The sequence below is a fragment of the Trachurus trachurus genome (genome assembly GCF_905171665.1).
Source record: "Trachurus trachurus genome assembly, chromosome: 5".
Classification (NCBI taxonomy): Eukaryota; Metazoa; Chordata; class Actinopteri; order Carangiformes; family Carangidae; genus Trachurus; species Trachurus trachurus.
In genome coordinates this window covers 29860972-29884703 of record NC_139896.1, presented here as the reverse complement: position 1 = coordinate 29884703, position 23732 = coordinate 29860972, and the positions used below count along the sequence as shown (strand labels likewise).

General features: G+C 43.1%; 1 protein-coding gene across 1 annotated transcript in view; it reads left to right on the top strand.

The window, feature by feature from the left end:
• The window catches only part of cacna2d2a (calcium channel, voltage-dependent, alpha 2/delta subunit 2a), a gene marked incomplete at its 5' end in the record, with an annotated part of 167084 nt that overhangs the window by 90117 nt on the left and 53235 nt on the right, over positions 1–23732 (top strand). The window contains 2 exons of the mRNA XM_083971151.1: positions 14465–14509; positions 20284–20422. Coding sequence (XP_083827277.1) covers positions 14465–14509; positions 20284–20422 — 184 coding nt within the window. The remainder of the gene's footprint in view (positions 1–14464; positions 14510–20283; positions 20423–23732) is intronic.

Below are 23732 nucleotides of genomic sequence, written 5' to 3'. Positions count from 1 at the left end.
AGAGTCAAAGTAGATTTTCTCCGGGGCGATATTTCAGGAATTGATCTTTTTTTTTTCACTTATCAACTCGGAGAGACGGCAGCGTTATTAAAACCACGGAGCAGCTTCTCAGTCTAGACACAGCAGTGGTGCTCTGATGACAAATAAAACACAGCTTTCTGATACACCGAACAAAACCTACACTCTTGACTACACAGCTATTGTTGTGCTATTGTGGGACTGGGTCTTTGACAACTAAATTCTCATGTAAGTGGGATGACATCCAGACAGGTGCCGCTTCTGTTTATTTTTGTTTCATTGCGTCAGTCTGCCAGGTGCTAGGTTTGGTTTAGTAGTAGATCTGTCTTGAGCAAACTGCAGCATATACACCACCAGTGATACCTCCTGTTATTCTAACATTATTGTGACAGTTTAATACATTGTAGCAGTTTGCTTAAATGTAGTCTGATATCTGACTTGTAGATGTCTCTTGATTCTAATCCAGGCAGCCTATTATATGATAAAATGGCTAATGGCTCCAGAGTCATTACAGATACAGTAACTTCAAATGAATTCCGATCGGTAAAGATACATCTGAAGATATCCTGAATTATAACTGATCACAATGTAATTAGGAGTTCATAGAGTATGTGACATTTGAAGAGTTTGACCATTTTCTGCCTTAAACTGGAAGAAAAAAAACTCTCACAGATTTTTTATGTCTGTGCTGGCAGTTTGAACATGTGATAGATGGTCAGCTTGGCTTGGCTGAGTGTATGACTAACAGTGAGGGTTTATGAGTTTTTAATAGTTAACCTACAGTTAACAAATATTTTCTCAAGGACAGTAATTCATCATCACCCATCATACTTTGTATATAAAGCAAATGTTTTTATCAGTGAAATTAGGTAACTTTAGCAGTGTTTTTTAGTTTGACCCTGCTGACGTCTTTGGAAAACTTTAAAGCACCCTTCTTCAATACTTTTTAAGTCTAAATATATATTAATATATAAAAGAGTTGCAGTTCCCTTAGCCTTGCATCTCATTGTAGTTCCTTTCAGCTCACTGTTTTGGCTTTACTGTTTTTTTCCTACCCGACAGCTTTCGTAACATCATTTTCAACTCTGGCAGGCAGATGTTTTCATTGGAAAAAACTCCTGAAACTAGCTGGTGAACACAGGGAGCCATTTACCATCTAAAGAGTTGGTTATTTCCCTCTGGTGAGTCAAACCATGAGTAAAAGGAGAGCGAGTATCTGACTTAATTCACCAGGTGGCCAGGAACATAACTATAAATACTGTTATTATATTGTGTAGTGCTGGATGTGGAACTTGACTACTTCAACTAGCTGCTCAAAGAGGCCAAAAGAAAATGCCACAATGAATCATTTATCCACCATTGAAGTTTTGTTAAGTCCTGAAAGTTGTTGGAATTGTTAACAAAAAATACCCCCAAACTAATTTATGCTGCTAACTTTACAAAATGGAAAATTGATGAAATCTGGTCAGTAATATATCATCAGCAACATTATCATCAAACTCATCTGCAGTCATTGGCAGGTGGTGATGATGACCACTGTCGCTTAGCTGAAGGAGGGTTGACACAAAGTGCAACACATTGGAACAGAGACACAAGATTGGAGGAGGAAAAAAAAAGAAGGGACGGAGATTGTGGAGATTGGAGGAAGACATGTACTTTCCATCAGATTGTGATGTGGCAGCTGCTGTACGTTTGAAATGCATTAGTGCTAATAGCTGTGCCATTAGGGGAGAGAGAGAGAGAGAGAGGCACTCTGTTGATGGGTTGCCATGATGAAACCAGGGAGAAGGAGGGTGGTGGTGGTGGTGGGGGGGGACAAAGAGACACAGAGGGGGAGAGAGAGAGGTGTAAGTGAGAAAGCAAGTGAGCGAGGGAAGAAGGTATAGAGATGGAGAAAACGGGAAACAGAGATGGAGCCATCTTCCAGGCCATTTACCGCAATCATCACTCTCTAATCAATCAAGCCAATCTCTCCTCTTCTTTCTTTTCTTCTCTGCCTCTCTCTCTCTCCTCATCTCCACTCAGCCACCCACTCTCATAACACAAAACACAGTGGTATTCATGTGACCTCCTTCTTGCTCTCCACGCATGTATGCTCATCTGTATCCTCGTAATACCTACAGGAAATATTCAAACAGTACACATCCTGCAGCGTCGGCCCCTCCAGGTCTAAACAGTCACTCACTATTCCAAATCAGCTTCTGCCAAATGTTTGAATCAGATCCTGTGCATCGTCACATAAAGTCTACTGGGGATTTCACATACATCCACTGCCCCACAGAGGTGCAGCATGACCTTAAGTGTTAGGGGGGCGAGAGTTGCAAGGGTTTGTTCACTTGACCAAGCTCGGCTCCTTTCATAATGCTTCTATTTGAGATAATTGGCCCTTCAGAGGAAATGAGTGAAAATCATTGTGGCGACTCTCAGCCCAGCCCTCGAAGCTACCAGCTCCATTAGCCACAGAATACATTAGTCTTATGAGGGCTGCTCTGGACAGATTCAAACTCAGATTCTGCTAAAATAGACAGAAATGAATGGATGCTTCACTCTGGCTTTGTTTCATCAATCTCCTCTTTTATTTCTCCTTTCTCTCTCTCTTTTTTAGTCCTTTGGAAACACTGCCAAACCACCATTTTCATCTGACCAGGGAGCAGCGGACCATGCATTTTAGTTTGTTTTTTGTTTTTTTAAACAAATGCTTTCCTGTGGAATTGTGAAAATCACAATATGCATAGAGCAGTAATTAGCAAGTTATGTGCTGTGTCTGTAAGTGATGGGGAGTTTGTTTTCTGCACTATATTTCCAGAGCTGCATTTCCATCCCTTCCTTATTTTGAAAGTTCGATGCGGGTGTTCTGAAGCGAAAGTAGAAAAAGAGAAACAGATTGTCTTGTGTCTGCACCGCAACCACCAAAACTCAAAAGGATCTCCATAGCAGAGGCCTGAGAGCGATGGAGGGGGGGTCGGGAGGGGAGTATAGAGCTATGTGAGTTTTTTAAATGCACAGTGCTTATTTCAAACGCTGATAAGCACAGCCACATTGTATAATCACAAATAAACTGCATCTATTTTCATTGTGAGCAGGTTTTTTTCTTTTTTTTCCCCCCTTCCTTATGGCTGAGCTGAGACAGAGTGCTCGCAGCCTGCCGAGCACGTAATGGAACTCATAAACAGTGTTATCACTGAATCCTGAGCCAGGGAACGGACTTCCATCTGCTCACCACTGGAAGGGAAAGAAATGAGGAAGGGGGCTATGTGGGGAGAAATTCCTATAGTCTCTTTCCCTATCAAATCTGATGATGTGGGTAAAGAAGACCGAGCTTTACTTTCACTCACCACTTAGATGCATCTATAATTGATGCAAATACACACACACACCAATGAAATCAAAGCAGGCGATCCATGCTTGGATCAAGCCACATTAGATAATTGATCAGTACGTATAATGTCAATATAGACTTCATCTTAAACTCCACACTGTTGTCTCCTCTGGCTCTGCCTTCCCTCGCTTTCTATCAACCGCTGCTCTCCTCACAGCTTTGATCAGGCTTGTGGTTGCTGTGGTGACCCAGCAGTTTGGTAATTTCAGCTCCTTGATTGCAGACCGATGTAATTTGTTTAAGTGGCGCTCTCCAAGGTAGAAAAATGTACTTTGCTTTTTTTCCCTCCTCCCTTTTCCGACTCCTTTCTCTCCCCTTCTATAGTTTTTTTTCTCCACATCTCACCCTTAATGTTTTGCTGCTGCTTCAAGTGAGACTTCTCAGAAACCCATGCTGTTCTACACTCAAGTATAGGGAGACATAGCGAAGTCTAAGATGGCTCAGACTGAAAGAGGCACTAAAGAATGGAAGCAGGTAACGAGAAATGCTTCAATAAAAAGAACACACACACACAGAGAGGGAGAGAAAACGTTGAGGTGTGTCGGTAAGCCTTCAGTCAGTAGGAGTTTGGCCAACTGTAATGCAGCGTGTTAGCCAGGAGGCAGGGTTGAGAGAGTGGCCCCCATGTCTAAATCCCACTGATCGATCCCTCTGGCTGACAGGAAATGGGAATCAATAGTCAGAGAAATCCAGTGAGCCACACCGCAGACCTCGATTTTTCCCCATTTCAACACATGGCCAACACCCATGAAATGTTATTTTTAAAGGGTAAACCTGCTGCCTCTTTCTCCCTCTGGTCAGAGCAGGGTCCAGAAAAGAGAAAGAAAACTAGACTGATGGCACTCAATACAATATTTTCTTCTTTTTTTGGTATCAGCATCGGCATATGTTGTCTTAGAGCTTAAATTATTTGGGGATGAAGTCAACTGTTGATAGAAAACAGTTCTTTCTTCTTCTGTTTGATTATAGAGCCGAGAGTCAAGACTTGACAGAAAATTGGAGAGATGGGAAATAACATGACAGCAACAATAACTGTAGTCCCCAAATGGACTTCAAATAGTCATGCTACTGTTCATGGTATAAATGTGAAACCCACCAGGGAACCCTGAACACAACAATAGTAATAATTGATGAATTGTTTCTGTCAGTAATTATGTAAAAAATACCAAATACTGGCAGGTTTCAGTAGGATATGACAGGATTTTTATGAATAATAAAGTGAATTTGGTTTTAAACCACTGGTTGGGCAAATTTGAAGACATCCACACGGTCTCTGGTGATTGGTAGTTTTCACAGTTATTAGCCAATTTATAGACTAAATCAATTCATTTTAAACATGTGTGGAAGCTTCACCTCTCGCCCCAGTTAAAAGGCTTGTGTGCAGGACGACCGTACGTTTCCTGTCTGATGTTTTTTCCGTGCGATGATGAGGCCGAATCCTCCGAGGTGTGGCTGAGGAGAGGGGCCTTGCTGAGGCTGCAGTGTTTGCTCGGCGCATTCTGTCCCTGCTGTCCTTGGCGCCCGTCTGCAGATATCTTAAAGCAGGCGCCCCTTTGTCATTTGAATGTTCAAATCATTGTGAGGGACAGCAAGGCATCTGATGGAAATGATTACAGGGTCGAAAATAACAGGTTTCCCTTGGCCGGCGTTGATTGTTGATTGGCCACTCTCAGTCAGCCCCGTGAGGAGGGGAGGGGTGGCGACTTTTCAGGACTCTAAGGACTAACAATGGTAAAATGGCCGAAAAACATCAGCAAAATGAAAAGCTGTATTCAACGCTCCAAGGGGGGAAAAAAAGATCCTAGAAACATTTTGCTCAGATAAGTGGAGCACCGGTGTCACACGGAGCTACGGTGTGATTGGACGGAGTGGCTCAGGCTGAGCGCCAGATTGTTTGTGATTGGTCACCACCACAGCTACTGTACAGATGGTATTAAAAAAACAAAAACACGTTAGACGACATGGATAACTGCATGTGCTGTATCAAATCCCTCTGGAATCCAATGATAGTGTTAATATCGGCGCGGCCTGTTTATCTTATTTGTCTTTATTTGGCGTTACAGCACCTCTCTCCTGCTTCCTCTCTGATGATCAGATTGGGGGCTTGTTCGGGAGGTATTGGCATGCATGTGTCATGTTGGATAGGCGTTTTATCTGGTGCTGTGTCCACGCAGTGTGGTGATGCTATCAGCATTAAAACCTGCTCCTCAATGGAGCCCTGTCAGCCAACAATGGAGAGCAGCATTACCCAGAGTGCAGCAGGACAAAGCCGTCTTTCCTTATCGCAGGACTGGAATATTCACAGACTGATTTAACCCGCTTTTACCAAGGGGAAGTGTCAGGCTCTGAAAGAAAAGAGACAGCACAGCAGAGATGGACAAGAAAAAAAAATAGGATTTTATGACCTGCAGGATGTTTACAAAGAGAGATTCTAAAGAGCGCAAATTGCAAATTCATAGTCAAAAATTGGGGGCATGAAATATAACCATGGAATACGTAACCTTAATATTTTTTAAATTACGCATTTTTAATTTCCTATAAATCAAGACGTCTCTCATCCTCAGCTGCGCTCCCTCCCTCTCTCCGTCCTCTATCTCCTGGTTTTTTCGCTGCCTATCTTTGCGAGAGTCTTTGAAGTGAGTGTGTAGTTAGGAGGGGGCATGGTGCTCTGTCTGAAGAGGAGCAAGACATTGATGAGATGTGCATGGAGAATGTCATTCACTTTGCTGAATTTGCACTGTGTATTGGAGCTTTAATCTGGGGGCACATTTGTTTATTGGCATACAAATGAACATCTGCATGGAGCTATGCTTGGACGCCATGGTCTCAGCAGCTCCCTAATCGCTTAAAAGCCTGGAGATGCGGAGCATGCCAATGAGAGAGCGAGGGAGAGGGAGGCAGCCCCGCCCAAGGCCTCCGTCATGCACTCCTTTATCTGAGTTTCACTCCAGCCCAGTAGGTCTCTCCTTCCCTCCCTCCCTCTCTCTTTCTCTCGCTCCCTCTCTCTTTCTTCCAGGCCAACAGTTTAATTTCCAGTTTGCTGGTTGACTCTTTATTGACTTGACATTATAAAGAGGCACTTTTTTTTGTAACCTTCAGTGGCTAAGACAACAGCCGCATTTTTCAGACCAGACACCTCAAACAGCATGTCTGCATTTATTTGGAAAGTGATGTGACAGCAAAACAAATGGCTTCTTCCACTATAGGCACACACAAGGAAATGAAGACTTTAGATACGATACGATACGATACGATACGATACGATACGATGCGATACGATACGATACGATACGATACGATACGATACGATAAACTTCATCAATGTCCCTCTTAGGGAAATTTGTCTTATACTCAGTAACTGCACCATAAATGCCTTGACAGCAACAACGACAACCAACAAGACATCACCACCAGCCACACCATCACAACAACAATTCCATAACAGCATTGCACATATCCTATAACATTACACATAACACATTCACACACCAGTGGAAAGAACACATACTAAAACCCACCACAATAAGAAATTACTGCACAATCTTTGGCCTCAAGCAGCATGGTTTAAGAGTTTGACGGAGGTTGGACCCAATTAGATCTAGATGTAGAACAACACAAGAATCACCTGCAACAACTTCTACAAAAATAAATACTAAAAAGGTTTTAATTATTACATGAGTATGAAATGTGTTGCACTTGTTGTGGGGAGTTCACTTTTCCTCTTTCAGATTTTTCTGTATCTGTACTTATATTGCATTAAACCAAGATTAATTTCTTGAGTTGAACCAGTAATCATCTATTCTTGCTGGTATTTCATTGCAAAAATGATTATGGAGTTCATGATAAACTGCAGTAGATTTAAATAGTTTTAAAAGTTAAATTTAGGTTTTTAGAAATAGTGTTTTGACATGTCTAGCTGAAAGTACAGCCATGTAATTCATGAATATTATGATGTTTAGTTTTAGTTTTAGACACCGATTTAGAGAGATGTTTATTCAACTTTATGCTTATTTTCAATTTGATTTAACACAAAATTGCATTTCAGTGTTTATCCACCTCACTGATGTGGATACAGTGGGCGTAATATCTCCTAGTAAAACACTGTACAGTTCAACAACATCACAGACTGCAGCCTTTTAAGTGACTGCTGATGATAAGTCTAAATATTAAGACCACTCTCAGAAAGAGTGAACATATTATGTGGTACAAGGAAGAAGATTTTTGTCCACACACTGTGGTTCCTCCCATTTGGTTGAATAAGCAGTGGGCCTGCACCCACCAGGGATTTAACATCCCCTGAATCAAAACTGCACCACCACCGAACAAGGTTTCATATTTTATTCACAGGCCACCTCTGCAATTCTACATCAAAGTGGTTAAAGGGCTTTTAGATCTCTGACAAATTTCTACATGTCTATGATTAATTCAACACTGTTTGAAAATCATATTTCATTAGCTCACCTTTTCACCTCTGTGCAAACCTGTGGGCCATATGAACTAAAGCAAATGAGCCGAACAAATGAGCTCTTCATGGTATAGGTCGATTTAATTCTCCTTCTTAGTATGAAGGCCCTTGTGTATGTATTTCCTTTACATTTAATCCTGCAGAAGAAATTAGCCGTCAGTCATTTCTTACCAAACACACCTGTGTGCCGTGTGTGCTCACTCAGTTTGGGGAATTGCGTTCCCCTTGCTCATAGGAGAGGTGTCACCAGCTAATACAGCCCAGTGTTTATCTAGTCCCTGTGTCTAGAGTTCATACTGTTTGACATCCAGAGATGGGATACCGGGACTCTGTGGAAATAAGGACATCGACTGAGAGACAGGTAGAGACAAGAAGAGTGACTGAAATGGAGGAGATAAGAAAAGGAGTTAGAATTTATTTAGTAGATTTACTTCAAACTTTACATAAGCAGCCCTTCTCTGCAGATAAATGACATTGTTCAGTTGTTTAGCTGTTTGTGCCAACAAAGCAGCTGGAGGTTTTGTGTGTTGTGTTTTCAGGTTGTTCTTCCTTCCTTACATATAATAGGACTACATACATAACTTAAAGGTTATAGCTACAACTTTTTCATCAAAACGATTAAAAAAAAAACAAAAAAAAAACATCCACAGAACGTCTAGAGGGGTACAGAATAAAAGTATTCCTTTTACTGAAAAAAAAAGTATAGTAGGCCTATAGAAATAATTGTTTTATGAATAAAATTTGACGGGTCCAAAATATATAAATATTTACATCTGGTTACGTTGGCAACATCTCCGCTGCGCCAACAGTATTAGTAGGCTACGTTGACGTCACGTGAGGCGGAGCTCAGGGGCCAGATCCTGATAGCTCTGTGGAGAAAATGGCATTGTGCTTGTGCTAATGCTAATTCTAACTAACGGTTAGCCGGTACTGTAACGTTTCCGGTGCAGGCGTGATGCTGTGGGTTTGTCGGGTTCGTCTGCAGGTGAGTTAGTGTGAAATGATTCAGATGTGTTTCCAGTCTGCTGTCAACAACGGAGCTGCTGCTTGTAAAATACGGTTAGCGTTAGCTTAGCTTTAGCTACTAGCCGCTCCCCATAGGCCAACCTGGCAACCAGTAATTGAAGGTTGGAGCGAGAGCGGGCAAGTGTGAGTGTGACACCTACTGGCCGGGAGGAATTAAACTTGTAGCTAACACCTTTAATATCTCAGGAACGCCTTAACATTATCTCTTCAAATGCAACACAAACACTCACTTGGACTCATGGATAAATTGTTTAGATTTTGGCCGTCAAAGGTCAATGTCACTGTGACCTCACAAAAAATGTTTTAGGCCCAAACTCAAAAACTGATCTGCAGGTTAGGATAAAACACACTTAATAGTCTTCCCTTACATGTGCATACAGAAGGACACACTTCACTACATATGGTGTGAGTCTGGACATCTAAGTAAACTGCAGCCTGACTGGTTGGAAGAAGCAAACTAACACGAGGCAGGAAAACTAGTTCTTCATTCTAGTTGCATTTCCAAGTGTGTGTGTGTTGGTTTGTACCTTATGGGCTGATGTGCGTGGGTTAATGAAGAGCAGTAAATGAAATCCTTTATTGTGTTTGATATAATGTCAGCTTCCATTAGGGAAACTGGTGCTAGGAATGATTGCGAGACTATCGGGGGCCAGGAGAGAGGTGCGGTGTGTGTGCATGTGTGTGTGTTTCTGCATGCTTGTGTGCACACCCCAGGGCACAGCAGAGGCACAGAGTGTGTTCTGTAATTATAAAATCATTAGCAGGTGTCCAGAGGAGATATGAATATGACTGTAATCTGTCCCCACCCATGATGGAGCGCTTGTCTCACGCTCAAATGTCAACCTGTCTCAGCCAGCCCGTTGAGAGAGCTCACGGATTCAAATTCAAAAGATTTAGTTCCGACGACTGCACTCAGTCATAACATGTAGCCCTCCATGTGACAGCCTTTGGTATGTACAAGTCATTTTTCAGGCGCATTGTTATTCCGCATTTTCCAGGATAAATCATCTCTCAAGGTCTCTCTTAGCATATGATGAAATTTTGAGGTTTTAAAAGGCTCTGACATTCACTTGTTTAAACGTGTAACTGCAAGCAAATAGGACAACATGAAGGTAACATGCACATACTGCAGCAGTGAGATGAAACGCGCTGGCAGAAGAACAACCTCGTAGTCCGAGGTGGAGAGAGACTGACAGGCGTTGAGACAAACAAAAAGATAGGCAGGCCTGCATCTGGTCCCACATAACAAAAAAAAACAGCAGACATTGTAGCCCTGGCGAGGAGACAAAGTCACATTGTAATCTAGAGCAGAGGGGCGGTTTCTATAGCAACAGTAAGCATCTAACCTACGCGCCGTTGCTTTTGCTGAAATCTGAAATTGGCGAGAGGGAGGCTGGTATTGAGGATAGAGAGATTGGGAAAGATGAAGATAAGACAGGGTAGGCAGGAGGAGGAGGAGGAGGAGAGAGGAAGCAGATCGAGATAAGGGTGAGGAAAGGGGAGGAGGGGGGGCAGAGGAAGACTGATGTAAGGGAGGGGCTGGAGATCATCACCTGACCTCAGTGTTTGTCTCCCGTTTGGAATTTGTTGGTCCACTCAGCATGATTTAAGAAGATTTAATTTACTGATAGCACTTTGTGTCAGTGGGAATTTCTCAGACCTTGTGTGTTTCAGTGTGCGCATCTGTTGTGGCACACGCACTGTATGTGTATTCAGAGGTGTGCACGTGTTTGGAAGCATGGGGTGCTTATGTATTTGTGTGTGATGTGTGTGTTTGTATGCGGGTCCACCGGGGTCTTAGGAGAGATGAGTGTGGGATAATTGCTGGCATGGTGTTGTATCAGATGTGTGTTTAACCCTGAGCCCGTAGAGACCTGTGACCGGCCACAGCAGATGGCCGCGCAACCCCCGGGGGAGGGGGGGGGGGGGGGGGGGGGGGGGGGGCTCAGAGGGTCACGGTGGCCCCGGACTTGTCCACACACAACTGTGTGTTTGGAGGATGGTGTGTTCATCAGCAGGTGTAGTGATGTAATTATGTAGAAGTTGTATTGTCATCATACCACAAAGGCAACAACTTTATTCCAATAAGCTCCTGCAAACTGAGTTAAAGTCCAAGTGTTTACAAAGACATAATTATAGGTTTGAACAGTTGTAAGTCTTTATTAATGTATTCAACAACAACTACAAAGATCATGTATCAACAGATAAATAACTCAATTCAATCACTGAAACTCTTTAAATATCTGTTTACAACTTTATTATAGAGAGCCTAAGCGGAAGCAGGAAGTAACGCTCGCCATGGGACCTCAATTCAGAAAAAATCTCCATGTAAATACTGTAAACAAGACTCAAAATTGTATTTCGTGATCCAATTGAATTCTGTCATGAGAAAAATATATGAACTCTACCTATTTAAAACATTGCATTTCATGCCAAAAAATCAGCAGCTGTGAAACTATTATAAAATAAAATTCCGAAAATCCGTAACCAGAAAGACTACAGGTCGCGCAGGTGACGTCACACACCATGTCTGCTGATGGTGTTGATGACGTATCTTTTGTGGGACACCTGATCTTGTACTGTAGTCCATAGAGCAGTCTTCACACAAAATAAATTCTTCTGTTGCTGTTTTACGACAAACTGCTGATTTTTTGGCATGAAACGAGATGTCTTAAATAGACACAATTCAATTGGATCACGAAGTAACATTTTGACACCCATTCATGGAGATTTTTTCTGTATTGACGTCCCATGGCGAGCGTTACTTCCTGCTTCCGCTTTGGCGCTCTATAATCTGCTATAATCCATTTATTAAATGGGAATATATTGCTTAGTAATGTTAGATATGTAGACTAGGAGTGGTATGACATCTATAATACTTCTGCTAATGCTGCCTGTACTGACTTTATTGTAAGTGTTAGATTCTGTATGAACACAGTGCAGGTTGAGCAGGAGTGATGTGCACCGGGTGACAGTGCAGGAAGGTAAACACAGCTGTCCAGCTGTGCAAACCGACATGATACCAATGACATTAGCAGTACTGATATGTGACAAATAGAAGGAAAAGCCAACATGAATTGTCTTAGGAAGGTGTCGGGCACCAGTGGCCAGGAGTTACAACCGACTTGAGATCTTTTGACTGCAAAGGCTTAGGCTATTATAGCCCAAATGGATGATTCCCATAATGTTTTTGTCTGCCCTGCATGGAAGCCTGTGCATTAATGTACATGTGTTTCCACTTATTAAAGGTCCAGTGTGTAAAATTAGGGGAAAACAGTGACATCAAGTTTTCTGATTCTATTATTTATCTATTAAATAATCCTATTGTTTGTTTATGGACTTGAAACTCTTGAAACGTGCTCTCTGTTTGGCTGGATTTTTCATTCCGTACAAACATGGCAGCTCTTTCTAAGCAAGACCCTTGCTATATGTATATATAAACGAAGAATTATAAGGCTATGAAAACCAAACGGATATATATTTTATAGTGATTATACACTTATACTAATATATTTATTGGTAGTATATTTTGCCTATAAACCTTGACAAATATTACACACTGGACCTTTAATTCAGGCTTTTTTCTTATGACTGAACTGTATATTATGTTTTTGCAATACAGAGCCACTATGAGGGATATGTACAAAATAACAAGTGTAAGCAAAGGGAGCTATAGTGTCAGAACCCAAACTAAAGCAGTTTTTTTATGTAGTGTATATATATTTTAGTGTTGTTTGTTTGAGTAAAGCTGCCGGACGTTGTCCCTCGGGTGCAAAGAACCAAGCGTTTATTTACAGAAAACAATCCTGAATAATGAGTTGTAATGCGGCAGTAGTGAGAGTAAACTCTTTAGGAGCGAGGGACCAGTCTGAGCAGGACTGGGCTCCAGATCAATCCTGCTGGCAGACACAACAACACTGTTGCTCTGCCACAGCCTCTCTCCCTCTCTTTCTCTTCTCTCTCTGCAGAGGCACGGGCTATTTTTAGCCCTGGCAGCTCTTTCCCCACTGCACCCACCACCACCACCACCACCACCCCATCTCTCTCCTTTCAATTCATCCCTTCATATCACCCCAAACTCAGCCTCCATCCTAGCCCTCCAACTTAACCCAATGTACTCCCCGAACGCCCCGCTCTGATCTCTTCACTCGACTCCTCTCCTTCCACCCTCTCTCTCCTGATCTCTCTGACAGAGCCGGGGAGGGAGGGAGGAAAGGAAAGGAAGGAAGGAAGGAGAAAAAGGAGTGCTGGTAAGTTGAGGAGATGTGTCAAGGGTGTGTTGGAGTGGGGAGGACAGATTGTGCTCCTCCTCTATCTTGTCCACTCTCATTTTCCCAAAGACACAAGCTGCATCCAGGCCGGCCGGCCGGCCACATGCTCCATGTCAGTGAGAGTTGTGATTATACTGCGTTTCTTTGGTGGCTTGTAAAGGACCGAGCCGAGCTGATGGCTGACTCTCAGATTAGCGCTGGAGGCCGGCCAGGAAGCCAGCAGTGGTATGCAGAGAGGCTCTCACGCCAAAAGGAGCCGCGAGAAAGACGGGGAGGCTGACGGAGAAAGAAAATACTTGTGCATATAGGTGTGTGTGTGTTTGTGTGTGTTTCCTGCACACAAATGCAGGGAGCTTGTGTTTGTGGCAACAGGAGAGAGATGAAAACAGACAAAAGCAAACAAAACAGATATTGACAGAGAAGCAGCGAGCTGAGTACGGCGGTGTGTAAGAGCCACTGTACCTCAGGACAGACCATGACCACAGCTCTTCCAGTGAGGGCCCGTCGGTCGCCACGGCGCCCCTGAGAGCCACCAGCCCTTCCTCATGACAATGAGGCAGGACCCCACGGACGCTGCCTCGCTCCACACGCCCCCGCCCGCCCTCACACCTGCCTACTCGCCAGATAAGGACGGCCAGTTGAAAGGAGAGCAGGACGACCGGCGGCTACCAGCCTGGGTCTGGGGTAGAGACCGGCAGGTTGGTGGTGAGGGGCTTCAGCTGCTAACTGGAAGATTTTGTCAGCAATTAGAGCAAAATTGGAGAACACAATGGCATAAATTTACATTCTCTTTCTTCCTCTTTTTCTTTTCCTCTTTCTCTCCTCCTGCGCGAGGCGAGAAAACACACCCAGCTGCGGTTGATAAGAGTCCCAGAGAGAGTGATATTTTGAGTTTATTCTTCTCTCGCCGCAAACCTCTTCTACTCCATGTTACATCTGAGCTCATAACGCCACATAAACACACATCTCTCTGACACATGGGAATGTTCCGACGGTGTTTTTCAACACGAGTTCGAACATGCGCCGCATACATACATCGCATCCTATTAACGACGGCATCGCCACAGATGCGTCACATCCCTCAGTATCTCTACGGCTATCTGCTCGCCTTTTTCATGACTGTCATTCCACATCACACTACTCCTCCTGTGTTCTGTGATGCTGATTATATTCTCATGCTGAACGGTGTGATGGAATATAACCATGACTTTCTCTAGCTTCCCACCGCCAAGAGTCGGGGGGCTGTTAAAGGCGCAGCTATATCTTCTCTCATCACTTCTCTTTTCACTTTTCTTTTCTGCACAGGAGAATGCCATTTCATACTACGATTCCAAAGCGGATTCAGACTATGTGAGTACAGTACGGACTGCTTCCCACCCCCCCACCCCCCCACCCCCCTCCACCCCGTCTGCCTGCCTTAAACCCTCCGAATCCTACCCCCCCACCCCCCAATCCCTGCCACTCTTTCCTGCAACCCCACCCCACCCCTCCTCCTCCTCCTCCTGGCCTCCTCGGTGTTGATGCCCCCTCCTCCCCCGCCTCCGGTCACAGGCCCCTGGGCTGTCTGTGTGTGTTAGCGAGGTGACACTGCTTTATGGTGAGTTAGTGTGACAGAGCAGGAGAAGACCGACGTGCATGTGACAGTGACTTCAGCTGTCCTCCTCCGCCGGTCTGATCACCAGAGTTTCTCTCCTCTCTCCTCCTTCCTCCCCCCGGACCCCTGGCCGTGTCGACCGCGGACCTCAGCTTCAGGGTTGTCAGACCTCTGTGTCCATCAGGCCACCACACACACACACACACACCACACAAGCCATTCTGTGCTCCTATACCAGGACTTCAATCTGTATAATGCAATTTCTAAAAGTGGGGTCCGGGACCCCCAGGCGTCTTTTTCTTAAAATTTTACCACTTTTTTTTCGAGAATTTTGAAAAAATCTACTCACCCTCATGTCGACTAAGAGCTGTGAGAATTTTCAGAGTCTTCCGTGCCTTCTCTGAGTTACGGGGGGGGGGGGGTCCGTGCAGCAGTATTTGTCCATATAATGGTTGTGAATGGATACCAACTTTCTTCGTCCAAATGACACACCAAAAAACATCCAAATACCTCCACACAGCTCGTCTGAAATGTCCCTCTTGTATTGAAGCCCCGACATGAGAAATTGTTCCGCCGGTGACACAGGAAGAGCAGTGAACTGAGACACTGGGAGCTTCCGCTACAAACAAGCTTAAAATATAGACTTATTCAATTTTTTTCGGAACAATTTCTCATGTCGGGGCTTCAATACAAGAGGGACATTTCAGACGAGCTGTGTGGAGGTATTTGGATGTTTTTTGGTGTGTCATTTGGACGAAGAAAGTTGGTATCCATTCACAACCATTATATGGACAAATACTGCTGCACGGACCCCACCGTAACTCAGAGAAGGCATGGAAGACTCTGAAAATTCTCACAGCTCTTAGTTGACATGAGGGTGAGTAGATAATGAGTGAAATTTGAATTTTGAGTGAACTATCCCTTTAACTAATTTTTTTTTTTTTTTTTTTTAAACCTTACCACTTTTTTCCAGAAAATTCTCTACAATTACAATTACATTGACTAAAAAAGTAATGTTCTTCATTCTCAGAACAAATATTTATGTATTTATGGTGTTTGCTTCAAAATTTTGTCCAATGGGGGTCATGTGATTCATTCTGAGGAGGATGAATGACATTCAGAGGAAACAGGCCTGCAGGGTGGTGGAAGGCAGTATCATCCTGAGATGCCCCCTGCAAGACACCGGTTCCACCACGCCACCCCTCTCTGGCCGCAACCTCCACTTCCTCCCGAGGATAGGTCACACTCGGAGCCAACGCCCGCTGATTGATTAAGTTTCACAGAGGAGTGTAAGAAACCCCCCTAGATCACCAAAGCACAAAAAGATGGGAAGAGAGTGAGATAGAGAGGGGAAGAGAGTGAGAAAGGGAGGCGGAGGAGCAATAAATCACGGTGTGATTTTCTCTTTGTGCACACCACTCCCGTGATTAATGACACAGCGCTTTAGGGCCTGTCAGCACATCTAATTGGAGAACATCGGTCATCATTAACATGGCACACCAAGGCCGAGCCGGTGACACGCCCCCTGACCCCCACTCTACCAAGCCCCACCACCTCCCAAAGACAGTGGCGGAGGTCAGGCAGAGGTCATTCCTCATCCCTACAACCCCAACAGTAGCCCACCAGTACTCCCCTGTCTGAATCTCGGTTCCTCCCATGATGACCCATTTCAATTACGACGCTATCACCGGAGTCAATTCTTTTACTATTTGGGAGAAATGATGAGAATTTCTTTTTTTACGAAAGGTAAGTGATTGGTACGTTCTCTTATCCAGACTTTGCCTCATCTGTTCCCTATCCTGTCCTCTATACCCTCTTAATGTCTCCACTTGTCACTGTACCCTTGATACAAAAAGTAAAAATTGTGATAATTTAAAAGTCAAATCTGCTTGAATGCCAAAGCCTGTGTGATATTGATTGCAGCATTTTGTTTGGCACTTTCAGGGAATATGCAAATACATTCTTTTAGGTTCTCTGACTGTTCTGGTATTTCTATCGTGTCTTATTGACCGCCGGCTCAAATGCATTTATTTCTGCAAAAACAGACAGACAGAAGATCAACCCCCCACCCCACACACATCTCGTCCCCCATAAGAGATTATAAGGTGCGCTTCGACAGAGAGCAGAGAAAGCATCCTGCGTGGAAATGCAAACATGCTTTTGTCTGCTTGATCCCACTTTGACTGCAATAGTTTTATCTGTCTGGTACAAGAATATTGCCGGTCATGTAGGTTGTAATTTACTTTTGAGGACAACAACCGTCAAATACATGATTACAACTCTGATTGTTCTACTTCTACGTCAAAATATAAAATATGTCATCTCTCTCTGTATATTTGTGTATATTCAACATCTTATAAGCAAAGTAGGAATCCTTGCTTTTTAAAAGAGATGGTCTATATTCCTGCACTCTTTCAAGTAAACGCACACACACACAGAGAGACGCATGCACACACAGGGTCATAAGTGACACGTCTCAGGTTAGCCCTGGTTGGCTGAAGGCAGGAATTAAAGAATCTTCAAAATGTCATCTCTGGCCTCTTCAGCCTTTAATTAAACCTTGAGAACGGGGAGTTAAAATTAACAAATTGGGTAATGAATCGAGCAAAACAGGTGGTGGATGGTTGAAGAAAATGAACCAATCAGTCTTTCCTGCGTGGATTTATTCCGCTCCTAATTAGACGCTGCTTTGGTTAATTATGATTGGGCTCTTCTGAAGAAAAGGGAGAGGGGAGAAAAAAAAGTGCCTCCCTGCCCGACATTGACAGAATTAGTGTCAGACTGAGTGATAAACAAACACCTAAACCTCACAGTTGAAAAGCCAGCATCCCTTACCTAATCAGGTTTAATATTAATGGATAGTCATTCTGTGGAATCTCAGGCCCTTTACTGTGTCAACAAATCTGCTCTAAACCAACATTAATCCAGGGCCTGGGAGCTCGGTGTACCTGCCACAGCTATATGAATCACAAACAAGTGAAACCTCCACGTTGAAGGAGTGTGACGAGAGGACTGCAGCAGACTGCAGCTTCAGGTCAGGTCCCAGAGGTGGAGACTAAAAACAGGAGGCGGCCAGGCTTGTCCCATCAGGCTCCCCCAGACTAAAACTAATTAAAACCAATCATTTCTATAAACGTCCCGCCTGTAATGACCGTTTCCAATAAAAGTAACATCAGGTAGACAAGATCTTGGCTCTCATTCATCTGAACTGATGATGAGCCCATTGTAAAAAAGTTTGTCAGTATTTTTTAACAAGATTGGTCATTGTTACATTTACTGTCAGTCCTGCTCCCGTTATTTTTTTAAAACTTTGAGTAGAAATATTCATCTCTCCCCCTTAAAGGGATAGTTCAACATTTTAGCATTGCCATAATCTCTATATAGTTTTAGGAGTAGGTTTGTTACCTTTAATTGTCGGTGCAATGTAGAACAGTGGAGCAGAGCCGCAAGCTGCTCAGAGCTATGCTACGGAGGCTCATGGAATTTCTTGGTTTTCCTCATCAAACTCATCAAATACACAATCCAACAACTCCAAAACGCTCTTGTGGACAAGTTGTGACCTGCACATTCACCACGCTATGAGATAATAACAGAATGTTACGAGACAGAGTTGTTTTCGAGGCAAATGCAGAGACAGATGCAGAGAGTTTCATAGCGTGGTGAATGTGCAGGTCACAACTTGTCCACGAAAGCGGACTCCACCGTTCTAAAAATAGCTTGCACCGACAATTAAAGGTAACAAACCTACTCCTAAAACTATAGGGATTATGGCAATGGGCCAATTTGCCAAAATGTTGAACTATCCCTTTAAAATAATAAACTTTTGTTGTTTGTAAAATCTTCCTAGATTTAATATTGGCAGCTGCTTTTGCTGAATATTAACTATAACTCATACCACCTCGTATAATAGTTGGAGTCGTTGGAATAGTTTAAGAAATAATTCACGTGCTGAATGTCAGGTGTCTCCATGACAACATGTTCATCCATCCGGACATCTCTCCTGCACTTTTATGCTATAAGAGCTGCAGAAATGAGAGATTTCTCATGAGTAGGTCTCTGTCACAGCACTGACTTGTTTCTTACGTTGACTTTCAACGGGACTTGAACACAACTATCTGCTGGCTCATCCCACCAACAGCTTGTAATTGCATTTTAATAGGCCCATCAATCAATTTCTGCCATGGACATGGGGTTTTGATTTAATTTCTCAAAGAAAACAAACAAAAAACAAACCGTTTTTATCATGTCAGATCCAGTTAACCCATGCTGCTTTATTAATATGAGAAGTTTGCGTGGAAGGCGCGCATTTGCTACACTCAAAAGATTTATTTTGAAGTCAGATTTTGCTTTTCCGCAGACAGGACGCATGAGAAATCACCAGATATGAATTTTGTTTAACAAATATTCAGTGAATGAAGCTAATGAAGGGTGACTAATAAAGGAAGAATGATAGAAGCATGATGCCAGACTGTGCTGAGGGCTACTTCTCCATGGCAGTGGATCAAAGAGCCTGGGCGCATATTAATTAAATAGTGGTGATTCAACAAAAGGCCATTTATTTGACAAACGTAATCATTTAAATGTTTGAAAATTCTTGTGTAAATGTGACCAGGTCACTTGGGGTATGCACCAGTATCTGAGGTTGTAGCAAAGAGGGTTTTTCAGTGACCGCTCCAAGCATGCACACACTGCAATCAGATCAGCAATAAGCTAATAAACTGAGCCGGGGAGTGGAGTTCTATCTTTTCCCCACATCCCACAATCACTTCCTCCTGTGGGAACAGACACAGATTGCACTCTATTGATAACTTATCAAGATGGAAAGCTTAAATGTCAGTTTTGCCTTTTTATCTTGTGGCTTTCTTTCATATCTGACACTTTCTAATGTAATATATGTGTCAGGCTTTCTCACAGAGTACAATGGCAACACTGAGATCATGGAGAAAAAAAATACAACAACACATTTTTAGAAATATTCACTATTGGCACGTTTTTAAATATTTGTTTTATTTCAACAATAGCAAGCAAGACGGTCTGTTATAAAACCTGCTATCATTGGAATGTGTGGGAGACTAAACAGTGATTAAGTGGTGTTGGTTGCTAGTTATCGTTGGGGTTAATTTGTACGGCACCTCATGTGTGTGATCGTCAACTCTGGGACTAATGAGCATCTCTGTTTGGTGTCTGCTCCGATACCTGCTGCTGTTCTCTGATGAGACACAGAGAATAGAAGCGCCTGCATCCGAAGGCAGACAATAGGCGGAATAATTACTACTTTTGTGCGTAATACTATCCCAATTCTGTGTGACTTTTCCATGTGAGAGAGAAAGCAAGATGATATACTGTATGTACCCGAGCCACAGATGGGGGGCTGTTAAGCCACAATATGGGAAATGACAGAATGCTGTGCTATATTTGCATGTTTTCCTCGTTTTTCTATCCACTCGTTTTTATTTGTATGCTCACCCAGATTTGCGTGTGACTGTGCGTGTGCGTGCGTGCGTGTGGGTGTTTGTGAATGTGTGTGCAGACGGAGGATGGAGAGGAGGAGAGCCCACTGGAGACTACGACCTCTTTGGAGCTGGAGTTTGTTGATGATCCCAACTTTAAAAACAAGGTCAACTACTCCTCCAGTGCAGTCCAGATTCCTACAGACATCTACAAAGGCTGTGAGTACACCAGAGGTTTTTGTCTTTGTTTGTGTTGTGGTGAATGGCACTACATGAGATCCAGCAATTTAGACCATTAACAGTCGAATGTGTGCGCTAAATCAAACACTATTACGGTGTACACAAAGAGAAATGAATAACCACACAGAGGATAACTTTTTTTTTTTTAAATGTAGAAGGCACTGATATGGTCATGAAGACGAAAAGCTGAATTTACATGAAAGGCCAGTGAACCAGTAGCTAGAGCATCTTTATCTAATGCAGTGTAACATATCTCCGACTGAAACAGAATTCATTGAGGAAGTATCATCCCCGGAGAGATGTTATCATATAATTCAAGGATTTAACTGGATTGCGAACAGTAAGTATAGTGAGCTCCTTCACCTGTGTTGTTAGATCCTACTACTGCAGAGTGTGGAGGAGAAGTCCATTCACCAGACCTCAGCCGCGCTGGTATGGAAATGTGTTCAGGGAACTGATATCTAAAAAGAAACCTAAGAGCCAATGATGTTGCTCCATCCTCATGTGTAATGCTTAAGTGCAATTTTCTGTAATAGGAGAAATTTACGGGTTGGCCCACATCAAATTTGATTGGATGAATATATGTGTTAGTGTAAGATGAGTCATCAAAAAATACTTAAACATTTTACAGCAGGATGAGAGAAGGATTTTTGAAATATTTGTAATAAATGAAATGCCCTCATTTAAATAATATACAACAGTTTGACACACAACAATTTTTTATTCTGTTATATGTAAATGCTTTTACAGGGTCTTTAAAGGGGACATATTATAGATACAGTATATCACTTTCTGAAGGCTCTTTAACATACTGTATATTTGGGTGTTTGTCTTGCCTTCAGGCCCCCAAAATGCGAGAATTGACAAAAAAATCTGTAATATGCAGACTCTCTAGGTTGAAATCCATGTGATTTTATGAGCTGTTCCCTCAGTTGTCTTCCAGTGATGTAACTAGCTTTCGAATTTGCTTAACCTCACCCCTACCTGGGGCCAGTAGAAGGGGGTGGGGCAAGCAGTGGTTCATTTGCATTTAAAGGGACAGGCACTGAAACCAGCCATTCTGAACAGGGCTGTTTTGAGAGGATGAAAAGAGCTGTGATGTTTGATCCTTGGGGTATTTTGACCAAAGCATGTCACAGACATGTCTTTAAGACACCTGGGAACTATTTTAATTTGTGGAAAATAATATGTCTCCTTTAAAGTGCACATACTGTATATTCACATTTGCAGGGTGAAAACAAAACAAAAAAACGTAGTATTTCAGTCTATAACCTGCACCCTGTTGGCAATATTTATATCAGTGGATTCTGGGATATTGTTTGTCCGCAGGTCAGATCATCAGATTACAGTAGTCACAGGAAGGACTGTTGCCTCTACCGTCACCGGTATCATGCATGTAGCAAGATGCCCCCCTCCTGGTTCCCATAGATACCTCTGGGTCATGGAGAGATGTCTTTTGTTTTGACTTGACCTCTCCCCTCTCTCTCTCACTACGTTAGCTCAGTCTCTCCATTCTGATATCACCCAGCATTTAAGCACACTAACATGATTTTACATGACAGACTCTCACACCAGATTTGTAGTGTTTTTTTTTTTTATTCTTTATTTATTTTTTATTTCTCTGCATGGTCATAGGCTTGCTCGCTCATGGACCCTGCCCTTCCTGCCTGGCACGGCTCTGCCCTGTGAATCTACAGTAACACCCTCCTCTTAGTCCGCAGCTGCCAAACGGACAAAAGGGAACACATGTACCTTCCGGGACTCTGATTTTGCTTGGCATGTCCCTTCTGTTACCCACCTCTAACCTTTTGGACGCTCTCTGCCTGCCGCTTTAAAGACTCAAAACCCAGAACATGTGCAGACGGACAGCCATTTTCGCAGTGGCAATTTTTTCCCGTCTGTTATTGTCTAGCTCTTTGCCGTCTTTGTTGAACAGGCTGTGTATGGCACCTGTCTGTAACAATGCCCTCCAGCTGTGTCTCCAGACAAATCTTGTCTGAATTAGACACTCTTGGTTCAGAAGGAGATGTCAAAGGCCACAGCTAACTCACAATAGAGCAATCAGGCTTGTACATTGTTCCCGGAGCCATTTTGTGCCAGTCTTGGTTCCCCTCTCTGAAGATATGAGTCAGAGAATAAAGGCCTCTTGATTGAGCCTGGTGGAGACCAGAGGAGCAGAGTGGTACAGTGCATGGAATTAGTTTTTTTTTTTTTTGTCACTTCTGTTCTGTGGAAAATGTTTACTGTTGATGTTGTTTAGTTAGCTCCCATTGCGCGGTCTGCTGTGCTGAGATTGCCAACTGCAGACGCTGTGCCAACTCCGTTGTGAACGCGTGTGCTGTGTTTTAGTGGTTGACGATAAATAAGCAGTGTTGAAAACCATGTCGCCGGCCAAATGTACAGTAACTCCTAAAGACACCTCCACAGACGTTACCACGCCAAATGTTCCAGAGTACAAATATCGAAATGAGAAACATCAATTTTGAGATGTTGAATGAGCAATGTGTATGTTAAAGGGGGAACTCCACAGATTTTACACATCAAAGTCTGTTTACAGGTCTTGTGAAGTACAACTGCATGTATTATGTGTATAAAATAGTAGAAAGCCTTTTATGGCTCCAGAAGGGACTGCACAAAATTTGATAACTGCCTCACTTAAGTCGACTCTGTTGTGTCTGAAGACTGTACATCTGAAAATGAAGAAATCAGTGTGTGTGGAGTTAAGGAGCAGTGAGCTGAGTAGACACCTAAAGGCTAAAGGAGGCATATTATGCCCCTTTTCCACAAATTAAAATAGTTCCCAGGTGTCTTAAAGACATGTCTGTGACATGCTTTGGTCAAAATACCCCAAGGATCAAACATCACAGCTCTTTTCATCCTCTCAAAACAGCGCTGTTCAGAACGGCTGGTTTCAGTGCCTGTCCCTTTAAATGCAAATGAACCACTGCTCACCCCGCCCCTTCCACTGGTACCAGGTAGGGGTGGGATTATGCAAATTAGAAAACTAGTTACATCACTGGAAGACAACTGAGAGAACAGCTCATAAAACCGTGTGGATTTCAACCTAGGGAGCCTGAACATTACAGATTTTTTGTCAATTCTCGCATTTTGTGGACCGGGGGGCAAGCCAAACACAAAGAACCTTCACAAAGTGATATTTCCATAATAGGTCCTGTTTAAAGGGATAGTTCAACATTTTGAAAAATTGGCCCATTGCCATAATCCCTATAGTTTTAGCAGTAGGTTTGTTACCTTTAATTGTCAGTGCAAGCTATTTTTAGAACAGCGG